At 35.9% G+C, this 13,450-nt stretch overlaps 1 protein-coding gene across 6 annotated transcripts; it reads left to right on the top strand.

The window, feature by feature from the left end:
• The first annotated feature begins 526 nt into the window (after positions 1 to 526).
• LOC104233156 (folylpolyglutamate synthase) lies at positions 527 to 12,863 on the top strand. 6 transcript variants are annotated; one of them, XR_011406671.1, is made up of 16 exons: positions 527 to 822; positions 1,868 to 2,073; positions 2,459 to 2,524; positions 3,864 to 3,973; positions 4,566 to 4,626; positions 5,165 to 5,248; positions 6,573 to 6,629; positions 6,791 to 6,851; positions 7,328 to 7,374; positions 7,519 to 7,596; positions 8,829 to 8,987; positions 9,441 to 9,770; positions 9,910 to 9,988; positions 10,458 to 10,613; positions 10,887 to 11,014; positions 11,119 to 11,250. XR_011406671.1 is itself a non-coding variant. In XM_009786490.2 (16 exons), exons 1-16 carry the CDS (start codon positions 663 to 665, stop codon positions 12,299 to 12,301), a joined length of 1,905 nt encoding a protein of 634 aa, XP_009784792.1. In that variant the 5' UTR covers positions 527 to 662; the 3' UTR covers positions 12,302 to 12,863. The 6 variants fall into 6 exon arrangements, 1 of the variants encoding a protein (XP_009784792.1); XR_712533.2 differs by having other exon boundaries at positions 10,869 to 11,014; XR_011406670.1 differs by having other exon boundaries at positions 10,804 to 11,014.
• The last annotated feature ends 587 nt before the right edge of the window (positions 12,864 to 13,450 follow it).

Genomic DNA, 13,450 nt, shown 5'->3' with positions numbered 1-13,450 from the left:
TCTTTTTCTTAATTGCAAAATGAGTTCGTTAGATTTATTGTTGTATTGACAAATTGATGATTGATGTTTGTTCTTGATGATATTTGAATGTTATGTTTTAAATTTGAGCTCATTTAGAGTATATTTATGTATTAAATCGTATATTGGATTATTAAAATTCGAAGAACAAATTTTTGTTTCTGGGCATATTGCACTTAAGACCTTTTCGCCTTAAGTGCACATGAAGTGTAGTTTTTCACTTGAGACTTATTGACCTTAAGCGTAAGAAAATATTTGTTGCACTTCCGACCTTTTAGCCTTAAGTGCATTTGAAGTGTAATTTTTTATTTCAAACTTATTGGTCTTAAGCGCATAAAATCATTGGTTGTACTTGAGGCCTATTTGGTTTTAAGTACATCTCAAATATAATTTTTCACTTCAAATTATTTTTTTAAATTTAGACCCGATAGTGATTATAGGTTGGATTGTGACCTCCAAAATAAGGTATAGATGCAAAATCAAACAGGTACGGATAAATTTAAAACTTTTTCCCCTTTTATAATTTTTTTTTTCACGTAGTATTTCGCATCTTCTCTTTGGTCATCTACAATTCTACACCACCATAGCTTCAGAATTTCCTCAATGTCATAGGGATTTAATCACTGAAAAATAAATAACCCCAAATGATATTATTGTACAACAATCTTTATTTTGGTCAAGAAATTATGGGTCATTCTAAAATTAATGCTAGCAGAAGAGACCATTTCCTCAGTGGATTAAATACTTGGATGGGTCCAAATTCACCTTCTAGTGCACACACTGATGGTGTAAAAAAGCTTCAAGGTACAATTTTTCTTCGCCCCCTTTATTACCTTTTTGCATCAAATTAGTTTTACAACAATTATTAAACTAGTTGAGATCGATTATATATTGATTTTGCTTTATTTGGATTCGTTTCGTCATAAACTGACTAGTTTTAAGCTCGTTATCGTCCCCTTTATTTGGACTAGGGGCGTAGCTAAGTTCAGGCAAGGGGTTTAATTGAATTCCCTTAGTCAAAAAATTACTGTATAAATAGCTGGGAAAAAAGTAATTTTGTTGAAGAGGCGCGTTGGCATAACTGGTAAAGCTGCTGCCATGTGACCTGGTTCGAGCCGTGGAAACAGCCTCTTTAAAAAAAGCAGGGTGAGACTGCGTACAATAGACTCTTGTGGTCCGGCCCTTCCCCGTACCCCGCGCATAGTGTGAGTTTAGTGCACCGGACTGCCCTAGCGGGAAAAAAACTAGTTTTGTTGGTTATATATAAAATGTTTAATCCCCTTAACAATTCCGGGTAGGGGCACAAGGGGTACAAAAGTTGCTTTAGGTCATAGGTTTAAATCCTAGATGTGACATTTTAGTATCTTTTTGAATCGTCACTGGTTATATGCTACATACTTTGCTTCTAAAACATTTAGTTAGTGGGTATGATAAACTATGAAGGTCCAAGAGTTGAAATGATGTAAACATCCTTTCTTGAAAGTTAGTTGGAAGTATGGACAAGTTCTTGGTTGCTTTGAATTGCCATTTGACATTTTTTTTTGACTTTGGTTGTCAAGCTGCAGTCGCGTCTTACTTTAAGTAAACAGTGTGTCTTTCATTTTTTAGAAAGGAAACATCTTTAGCGCTTTTAATATTTGCATTTGGATTGTGATTGTTCTCGGGGTCGCAAATTTTCGTATTTGCTGAATGTATAAACAATTGTTAGCTGTACAATTGGGTTATGTCAATCACTGGATATGCCTTTTACTTAAACTCTTCTTAGGATGATATTAGTTAAGAATTAGTAGTTTCTTCACTGCAGTGGAGAAGAATTTAAAGCTAATATTTTGGTTTTATGTCCCTGAAGGACTCAGATATAGGAATATGTCATCTCAGATTGTGGGAAAGTTCAGTCAAAATAATCAAGATATCTCACAAGAGTTCCAGCTTCCATCCGCATATGAATCTGCCATGGACGCTCTTTCGACTCTCATTACTCAGAAAAAAAGAAATGGCATACCAGCCATTAGTGGTCAAAACCAGAAACTGGACAGAATGTTGAGGTACATTAAGGTAGTGCCATTTCTAGCTTAGACTGTTTCGCCTTTAAGAGTTGCGTGATAAATGTGCATCTTGGTGGTACCGGTCTTGCCTATCTGCTTATGCCACAAACTAATTGAAATTGGTGTTATCGGTGTAACTTTTGTTTGCTGTTTCCAGAATGTGCAGTATAGTCATAGTGATCTTATAATTAATTAACGGAGTGATTATAAGTCGAAACATTCTAGCAATGAATTTGTAATCTATTGAAAAGAAAGAGAAATGAAAAGTACTGTTGATTATATGATGGCAGTTAGAAGTTTTGAACTTCGTATCTTTCAAATTACAAAAATTTTGGTCTTAAAATATATTTTGAAAAAAACAAAGTGGGCGTGATATATATTGCATTTCTTTGCAGATTTTGGGCTTGGAAGAAAAGATAGCAGGCCTTAAGATTATCCATGTTGCTGGAACTAAAGGAAAGGTATCTGGACCATTTCCGTCATCAAATTAACTGCTTTTTTTAACCTGATATTTTCTGTGACATTTAATGTAAGTCATTCCCGATTGCCTTAATGATTTGATGTGATGATCTCCCTTTAAAATTTGAGAATCAAATATTTTTTTGAATTAAAAGAAAAATGTATGAATTAGAAAGGATAGTCAAGTTTTCTGAAAGAGGTGAGACGAAATTTCATATAAAAGAGTTATCTAGTGTTAAATTATAGTTTCATTTATCAAGACTGTGTATCCAGAAACTCTAGCGGCCCCTTCCCCCCTCCCCCCCCCCCACCACAAACACCCAAACCAAAAACAAAAAAGAAAAGGAAGAAGAAGAAAAAAGGGGTAAAAAGCATGTGCTAGATTCTGTTCTAGCTTTTGGGATGTTAGGATTATCTTTTAATGGTTAATTGGCTATGTTCTTCATAAAAAAAAAAGGTGGATAAGTTATTTTGCATGTGAATACATCTTTATGGTAACTCTGTTGGTTTCCGGGATTTCTACGATATTTACTTTTTCTGTGCACATGATGTGTATTGGACGAACGTTATGCATAGCTAAGTGAATTTGATACTGCTTCTTCAGTATTTTATTTGTCTTCTGATAAGAATTTGAACGTTGGGCTTTACTCAACTCCAAAAGTTAGTCCATGAGGACTCTAACCACCCTCCCCTCTACAGTCCACACGCCAAAAGCTGGATATGTGAAGCTTGAACGATATAACATAGGGGCCCAACATTGCCTAAACCTAGAACAGAGTTGGGTCTGATTGATTGTAAAGAAATAGACATTGGGCTTAACTTAAATCCAAAGTTAATTCCTGAGTTGAGGATTGTCCATGACTGTATAAAGAAACTACAGTCTGTGACCTCAGGGCCTCAACCAATGTGGGGCTCTAACATTTTCTACTAATTGGCTGTAATTGTCCAGCATCTAAGATTCACTTGTAGCTCAGAACAAATGCAGAATGGAAAAGCTTTTCTAAAGAAGTTATGACTTTTCGTGTTCTTTTAATTGGATAATTAATTCCATGTCTTGAAGGGGAGCTTTGGCGTAACCGGTAAAATTGCCGCCATGTGACCAGGAGGTAACGGGTTCGAGCCGTGGAAACAGCCTCTTGCAAAAATGCAGGGTAAAGCCGCGTACGATAGACCTTTGTGGTCCGGCCCTTCCCCGGACCCCGCGCATTGCGGGAGCTTAGTGCACTGGGCTGCCCTTTAATCCCATGTCTTATTTGATTCAATAATTGATATTTTCAAAGAGCAGGAATTCTCTAGTTTCATTTCTTTACTGTGTCTCTTCATTTCCGTAATTCGTTTCAGGGTTCAACATGTGCCTTCTGTGAAGCAATTTTACGGGAGTGCGGTTTCAAAACAGGACTTTTCACTTCTCCTCATTTGATCGATGTTAGAGAAAGATATCGCCTTGATGGGTATGCATTCTTGTTACTTTTGTACATTAGAGCATCTTCAGTGTTAGTGCTACATCAATTGGGGGGGGGGGATTCTGTGTATTGAAAAGTTGGATGAGAAGAAAAGATATGGAAGAAAACTTAATGATGGAAGCGAGTTTCTTCACTTCAAAATGGAATTTTTTTTCAGAGGAATCTGGTGTTGCACTGTGTATCTGGGAGGGTTTCAGTGTTTTCCTTTTCAATGACTTCGATACTTTCTCGTCAACCATGTAGATGACGTTAGGTAACCGATCTAATTTTCCACTCTCATTTCACTTTTCAGAAAGGAGTAAAAAGCCAATGTTTTGCGTGTTCCTATCCCCAGTTTTCCTTTCATCCTACTAACTGCTCCCAATGAGGTTTTTGTAGAACAGAATCAACAGATAGGGAATAACTTAATGCCCTGTTGATTTTAACGTGCTTCTTAGTATATCTTGAAGCACACAAGGCGTCCCTACTCAAATTTCAAGTTGAGTTTCGTTGCTTTTAATAGGTTTTCTTTATGTGATTGATGTCTTTCTTTTATTTGATTGTAGTTAAATTACTGACGAAGATTCTCATTCTTGCTTAGGATGGACATATGCCAGGAAAAATTTCTGCAATACTTTTGGGGTTGTTGGAATCAGCTCAAGGTATTCTTCCATTTCGGTTCTGTGCTGGATAACTCGATGCCCCTATCTAATTATGCTAGTGGATTTTCCGACTTACCTTGACTACATCTCAGTTGGTTCTCTTTTACACATTTATGTAGTCTTAAGTAATTTTTCTGGTTTAAAATGAATTTTTTTTTTAATTTATGATTCAGCCTCGCAGTGGGATTACACTAGTTACAGCAAACTGGAACTAATCATGTTACTACTGGAGATATCTAAATCTTTTAAATTTTACTGGTTCACTTTTTTAGTTGGAATCCTTCATTTGCTATCACTGATCTGACATCTCTCGACTTCATCGTTCTTTGATATATACTGTCTGACATAAGCATACATGATTTACTTTAAGCTCATGATAGCAAATTCTTTTTAGTTTGTTTTAATGGTTTGTATTGGATGAGAGTAAAATATGATTTGGCACATCATCTGAAACTTTTTACTGTTAGTTGAAGTAATCTGCATTTAGTAAAATTTATGATGGTGGATTTTTACTGATTCCAGAAATGTTAATTTGCAGGCAAACGTCTCTGAAGACTTACCTATGCCTCCTCTCTTCCAGTTCCTTACTGTGTTGGCTTTTAAAATTTTTGTGAGCGAGAAGGTAGAGATCTATTCCTTCTATTTTGCTTGATCTGGATATGCCTCACTGCGTGATTTGAAGTTTCATAGCTGTGGTTTGATTTGGATTCTGCTGTTTATCTTCTCTTTTTTAAGATGTGCTTGGAAGTTGTCTACTATTCGAGTCTGGTGGCATTACCATATTCTCATACTGATTGGAAAACCAGCCCTCCAAAAGTCATAGCCATAGGAAAGCCAACCCTTTCAACCAAAAAAAAAAACGGCCATAGGAAACCAGTTCCTGGAACAAAATTACTGAAATGATAAGACTAAGTTATCCGCTGACCTTGACTTCCGGATTGGATATAGTTCCTCAGAAATCTTGACTTTGACAAGGCATTTTATCCTCATCATGTAATGATTACCCTGGCACTGATTAGTGATTACTGTGCTATTTAGAATATACAATTCCTTTTTAACTTTTTCGATGATTTTCATAAACCTTCGTGATAGTGTTAGGGATGACCAAAGTATAAGTTTATATCACAAGTACTTCAAGCTTTGAAATGCTATGGGATTAATCATACAATTGTTTCAATATCTTCAAATTTCTATCTAATTTCATTAGCAAACAGGTTACATACAGGTCTTGGTTCTGTTTGGGACCAAATTGTGCCATTTCTGGCACCTTGTAAATCAAATATGTATAATGATTTTTCTATTACCTCTGTGGTGTTAAAGAACTATTGAATTAAAACTTATAAAAAAGTTGAATAAACTTTTCTTTTTATTGATAAATAATGCTAAATGTTAATGAAGGGGAGAAGACTGGTAGTATCAACAAAATGCTCCATTAATAGCTGCACCTTTTTTCCGGGTAGGGTAGGCTTGGAGTCCAAAGTCCTATTCTTCCCAACCAAATAAATTAGGCTTTACTATGGCAGTTGTCACTGTATGGCCGGGAGGTCACATGTTCAAGCCATCGAAGTAGCCTCTCGCAAAAATGCAAGATAAGACTGCTTACAATAGACCCAATGTGTTCCGGTCCTTGTGAAGAGCCCGTGAATAACGGGAGTTTAGTGGACCAGGCTACCCTTTATTGATGAGTAGTGCTATGGAATTAATTTATACCTAAAAGTCTTAAGCAGGAGAAGAAAAGATTACTCTTTCTTTGATAGGTAAAGAAAACATTCATTAACAAATGTGAGAAAAAATATTGAGTGATTTACTTCTTTTTTAAGTCAGATAGTTGATAACTTTATTCTTAATTGCATCTCAAAGTCTGTAGCCTATGTTTGGTTTTCCCAACAAGAGCAAAACAAGTGAACCTCAACAATTATGTAACAAGACTTACTATACCTTCACAGGTTGATGTTGCCATCATTGAAGTTGGCCTTGGAGGAAAGTTGGATTCTACGAATGTGGTAATGCATCTTATCGTGTATTGATCATGTTGCTCCTACATATAAAATATGCAAGGTAGCATAGACGTTGGAGAAATCTTTTCTGCTCTTTTGTTGGGAAATAATATACTGAGCCTTGGCATTGAATGACCGTGGAATTACTTGATAAAACAATTTTGCAGATTAAGGAACCTGTTGTCTGTGGTATTACTTCTCTGGGTATGGATCACATGGAAACTTTAGGTGCGGCTTTCTCTCCTCTATAGTCGTGTTTTTTACTTTCTATGCAAAGATTTTGTGAGGAATAAGAAAACAGAGACCTGATAAATAAAATAAAGAAGAAATAAGAAAACAAGTAGAAGAGGTTGACACACTTCTATTTTCTTAATCATATCTTCAACATATGTCTTGAGCACGAATCACTTTTTAGTACCATTCTACATTCCACATAGCTTGTATTCATGAGAGACTAATATTATCAAGTATAACTACTTAACTATCTAAATTTTTTAGACGTATCTACAAACGATGTTTTATTCAAACAAATTCATTTGGCACATTCTTTAATTTGGCGGGAGACGGATGCTCCATTAGCTCTTCAATTTGCATCAAGTGTCAAAAAAATTCTTCTTTTTGATGCAAGAACAAAAATCTTATCCGGATGGCTACTAGAAAACCTTTTTGATATGACTTGTTTGTCTGCCAACTATGATGTGTAGGAGATACACTAGGCCAGATTGCTTCTCACAAGGCCGGAATTCTTAAGGTACTTAGTTTTGTGCAATTTCGTAAGTGTATGATAATTTTTTCTTATAGTGGATTGTTTATGGCAAAGTTCCTGCCCATATCTTGAGCCGCAGTTATATTATGAAGTATTTTCTGAATTGGATTGGTGTTCCTGCTCGTGAAGCCTCAAGTTCCTGCATTCAGTGTGCTGCAACTTTCTGACGCAATGGAAGTTCTTCAAGAAAGGGCCAAAGAGTTGAAGGTAATCTACTGTAACATCATCTCTTGGATTCAAAGACTAGTGACTAATGTTTATTTACCTATAAAATCATGTGCCTGGGATTGCACCCTTTTTGGCTTAACTCAAATAAATTACTTACACATACAGGCAGTTTTTCTTAATGCTATATTTTCTTTACCCATAATCCTGTAATTTGAACTGGTCTAAAATATTTCAATGGACAGAAGAATCATGAGCTGAAAAAGTAACTATAAGTAGAAGTCTGACTTTAAAAAAGCAATTTAAGCATTTACTTTGCATTTGTTTCAAAGTTATAGTTACAATGCCTCCATAAAATCTTGTACACCTATGCCTCCATAACTTGCATCTTGCTTACGTGGCTTCAATTTTGGATTTGGGTGGAGCTTGAGCACATAAGTATTTGAATTAGGAGTTACAGTGGTGTAGAACTTTAAAATCTTGTAGTTGCTATCTTCTTTTAAGCATAATTTCAACAAATTGTGAAATAAAGGATCAAATCGCCAATCCAATAAGCGACTATTCTTAAATGTATTTTTCAAATGATCGTTCTTCTTTTTTCATCCAAATGATAATTTTTATTTTCTGAAAAGATTGTAAAACGACTGTAGCAATAGATTTCTGGCGAAAAAGGTATTACTCCATGAAAAAACTCTATGAAATTACTGGACCAGATAATATAACATTTGTATTCCTTGGCAAAAAGTTTCATTAGTGTTTCTATCGGCACAAGAATTTTGGTTTCCTTGCATGTATACATACTCTACATGGGTATACAAATCAAAAATAGATGTAGAAAACAGACACATATACTCTCAGTAATGATCTTCAAAAGATATTAGTTTGTTGGCCATCATCAAGTAACTACGTTGCATGTGAGTATACTCTAATTATTCACTACTATCCTCTCTGTTTGGATTGGATGCAATATTATATGTATCCGATGGCAAGCAAGTTTCACTTACCTTGAGAGTGTTTCTATTGGTGCCAAAGTTTCATTTTCATGCACATAAATATGCTCTACATGGGCAAACAAATCAAAACTAGATGCAGAAAACAGTCATATAGTCCCTGGAAAGATGTGGATAAGCTATTAGTTTATTGACCATCATCATGTAACCCACTTTATGTAGTTATACCCAAATTTCTGACTACTATCTTTTCTTTCCATGCAAGCACCACTAACTACGGTGTGTGTACTGAGAAATTTCTGACTATTATCTCTGTCCATGCAGGTTTCACTGCAAGTTGTCGCACCACTAACCTTGGAAAAGTTAAATGGAACAAGGCTAAGCTTGTCTGGTGATCACCAGCTCACTAATGCTGCCCTTGCTGTATCCCTTTGTAAAAGTTGGCTTAGAAGTACAGGAAACTGGAAAAGGCTGTTTGAAGATGTTGGTGCTCTCTTTATTCTTTCCTCTTGTATTAGTCTGTGCATATGGTAATCACTTTTAAATGTCTCAACGGATATTAAAGTTCATGATTTGTTTCCAGTCAGGTGTTAATATTACATAAAGCCTGTCCTGTTGAATTTTATTTGTTTATTATGATAAACTTAACCTTCATTTTGATTATGAAAAATGTGGTTTTTTGATCTATATTGCAATCTAGAAATTACGGGTATTTATGCCCTTCATTAATGAAATTTTATTACCTTATCAAAAAAAAAAGTTTTACTGTATCTCATCTTGCTATGCAATGGAAGGGGATTTCTTTTTTTTTTTTGGAGATGGTAACATATGGAAGGGGATTTCATTATTTAATGTGGCTTAAGAAGAAACTTCTTTTACTCTTATGTTCTTTGGCTCTATTATCACACTGCTCGACCTTTTCTTGGCATTAAACAGGCATATGAGAAAGATGGTCTACCAGAGGAATTCCTGAGGGGTCTTTCAGCTGCACGTCTTTCTGGCAGGGGTCAGATTGTTGCTGACCCTCTGATCAACGTATCTGGAGGAAATAAAAGGTTGTCAGGAGATCTTACCTTCTACCTAGATGGAGCTCATAGTCCTGAGAGCATGGATGCTTGTGCGAGATGGTTTTCTGCTTCTGTGGTAGGAAGAAAAGACATGTCACTTTCATCAGTTACCTCAAAAGACAATAAAATGGAGAGAGCCTGGACAAACGGTTACATCAAACCTTGTAATAACAAGGATTCAGACGAAATGCCAAAGCGGGTAAAAGAGCTCTCATATTGATACATGATATTCAGTTCATTTGCATTTGATAAATCTTTATGTTATGTGTTTTTCTTCCTCTACTTCTTGTCTTTGTGGTGTGACATGCTTTATGAATAAGATGGTCTCTCTACTGCAGATTTTGTTATTCAACTGTATGGATGCAAGAGATCCTCAAATTCTTCTTCCTAAGCTTGTCAATACCTGTGCATCATCAGGTAGTGAACAAGATAATCATGCAGCAATCTGTTGTTGTCAACTCGTCATTGATGTTTATCTCTGCAGACTGGGAATTGCATCCATATGGATTCTTCGAGACTAAGAAAAGATGGCACAACTGACTACCATAAATGCTCCTCCTATGTTACAATTATTCTTTATATCATGAACCAAACCTTTGTTCATCGCACACCATAAACGAGTTAAATGATTGATTGGTCGCTCAAAGTTAATTTCTTCTATAGAATCTAAGTTCACAGTAACACTATATTGACTTGCTTGATGTTTACCATCATATGGTGGAATTACGTAGAGTTATAGAATGTGCCCGGACACCTTGTCCGTCTAGTTCAAGGAAAATCACAGAAAATCCTTTGGTGTCTCATTTAAATCTCTTTCTCTTGTTAAATGACAAGGAGGTTTTATTGAAAAGTGATAATTGGGCAATGTGAATGTTTTCTTCTGCAGGTATTTACTTCTCAAAAGCTATTTTTGTGCCAAGCATTTCGGCATATACCAAGGTTACTTCTGCTACCTCTGCTATTCCCTCATATATCCCTGGAAAGGATTTGTCGTGGCAGTTTAACCTTCAGAGAATTTGGGAGAAAATCATTCATGGCAAAGGTAACTTCTGCCTGTTCCTTGGTAACTGGCTTCTCTTACTTTTTTTCTCTTAAATCTTATATAGCCTGCTTTTCCCTAGAGCAAGATTATCATCTGTCTTGAATAGCTGACTAAAGCAGAGTGCATCTGAAACATATCCCTAAAAAGAAGGCTCCGCTTAAGTTTGATAAAGAGACTTTTGATGTAACAGGTTCTGTTAATTTTGTTACTTCGATCTTTTGGTTGTCTTCGCTCAAATAGGTTTCTAATCTGCAGTAGCTGTTGCCTAAGCAGTGTATAGCAGCCTCATGTGAAATTCAATAACGAGAGGCGTGAGAACTCCAAATTTAATCTTAGGGCATTGTCACTGAAGTAAGAAATATATGTTTGGAAGTGATCAACCTTTCCAACTTGACACCATGGTTTGTTTCTTGGTTTAGTATCCTCCTGAATGTTTGCTTATAGCTTTCAAAACTTTGCAGTGCTTATCCATGTAGAACCTCATATATCTTCCTGTCTAATGCAGCTGTTCTTGATCAGAATCTCAAGATAAACGCCTCAGTAGGCGTACCACCCCATGAATTTCTTTATAAAGAGGCTTCTCATTGTGGTCCAGAAGATGGATATTTTGCTTGTAGTGCGGTTTTTCCTTCATTACCATTGACCATAAATTGGTTGAGGGATTGTGTTAGAGAAAACCCTTCCCTTAGACTTCAGGTACATAGTACTGCTGGAATATCACATACATTATTACTGTTTCTGACATACATGATAAACCTACTTGCATTAGACTTCAGAGGTTTTCATATATCCTATTAATAGATGACATCATAAGTTTATTTGCAAGTGAAGATGCTAGAGTTTCAGTTGACAGAGATGAATGCTTTATCTCGATTTGCCTTGAGATAACTCGAAAAAATCGTCCTACAACTAGACCTATGTGAAACATGACGAGTGACAACCAACTCGATCATAAATGTCACCTACGGCTCCGAATGGAAGATAATGTCATGCTTATGCCGGTTATTACTTACTCCACATGTTATTTTACTATGTACTTCCCATAGATGAAACCTAGGACATTGATTTTCCTGATGAGTATTTGTGGTAGTGAAGATGATATTTCATCTAAGTTGCGCGGACTCTTCGATTTTGGTGCCGTTCCCGTCCCGATACGAGACAGGGACGGGAGCGGGATACGTCCCGGATAGGGTCAACTGACTTCGGACACTTTGACCGGAGTCCATCGACAAATTTGGGAGAAAATTTGAGATTTTAATTTCTCAAAATCAAAAATAAAACAGATTTAGGAGAATAAAAGAATAATGTCCATCTTGGAGAATGAAAGATTGAATTCTACAATAGTCATGTAAGTTTTTGACAGAATATCTCTCAAATTAACAATATTTTTATAGCTATATTTTTTATTAGCCGAATCCCCGCACCCGTATCCATATCCGGATCCGCACCCCGAAGCTTAAAATTTAGATTTGCCGAATCCGATACTCAGATCCGTCCCCGTATCGGATACCCGCACCCGAGTCCGAGCAACTTAGTATTTCATCACAAATGCACACTTCTTGGAGCTGGAACAATCAAATTTGTGACACCACCTTGATAGCTAAAGCATTATATACTTCTTATTCCAGGTTCTTGTCACTGGTTCATTGCATCTTGTTGGCGATGTATTGAAGCTACTAAGGAGGTAATGTAAAATTTCCTTCCCCAAGTGGTTGGGGGGTAGTTGATGGAGACTGGAGAGTGTGATATCGTTGGAACATTTTTCGGAGTTTCTCATGCGACGCCAAGGTAGTTGATGGAGAGTGATATCCTTGGAATGTTTTTGAGAGTTTCTCATGCGACACAACCCAATATTCTTTTCCTAGAAATTGAATTTTGCGCCATTGTATTGTCATTGTTATAGTTTTATTTTCATGTTCACTAATTTATGCAAACAATGTTCTATCTTTAAATTGGGAGATTGGACAGCCCGGTGCATTAAGCTCTCGCTATGCGCGGGGTCCAGGGAAGGGCAGGACTACAGGGGTCTATTGTATGCAGCCTTACCCTACATTTCTGCAAGAGGCTATTTCCACGGCTTGAACCCGTGACCTCCTTTGAAATCCTTCTATCCATGAAGCTGCTATTTCCTAGTTATAAATGGTATTGTTTGAGTATAAGATGACTTATTTTGTTATAGCAGGTTTGATTGAGAACATTACAACTGTTTCCTCACTTTTGCTTTTACCTGTAACAATAGTTTTTGGGTCATCTTGCACATACCTCGATTATTTAATATGTGTATTTGTTATCTTCCACTAGCATTGGTATCGAATAACTCTATCCATCAAAACTTAGACAAATAGGAAGAAATCAACTAGCGTTTTTTGTCTCCATTAAACTGTGGAGACTCAGGCAAGTGTTCTGTATTTTCATGATTAGAAGTTACTATTCTTATCAAAATATTCACTATAAATATCTAAATTCTAGTATGAGAAAAATATATTGACTAAAAAATTAAGATTGAAAAAGAAATATCCAATGACTGAGGGTGGCGTTTGTTTAAAAAACATATGAAATTATTTGTGGACTATTTTTCATTATTTGCAAAAGTGGATCTTTTCCCTAGCGACGTTTTGTAATTTTTTCCACTTTGCAAACAGATAAATATAATTAAACCGTTCTACTACCTAGTTAAAAAACATATAGAGGTGTAAAATATATTAATTCTTTTCCTGAAAAAGAAAAAAAATATGTTGACCCAATAACTAGGTAAAATTTTTTGGAAAAATGCAATTGTATAGTCGTTCTTAAAATAATAAAGAAAAAATTATATATTCTTTCTGCATTTTTACATT

The sequence above is a fragment of the Nicotiana sylvestris genome, chromosome 4 (assembly GCF_000393655.2).
Source record: "Nicotiana sylvestris chromosome 4, ASM39365v2, whole genome shotgun sequence".
NCBI classification, from domain to species: Eukaryota; Viridiplantae; Streptophyta; class Magnoliopsida; order Solanales; family Solanaceae; genus Nicotiana; species Nicotiana sylvestris.
The sequence above is the reverse complement of the archived record's forward strand: the minus strand, read 5'-3'. Positions and strand labels throughout refer to the sequence as shown.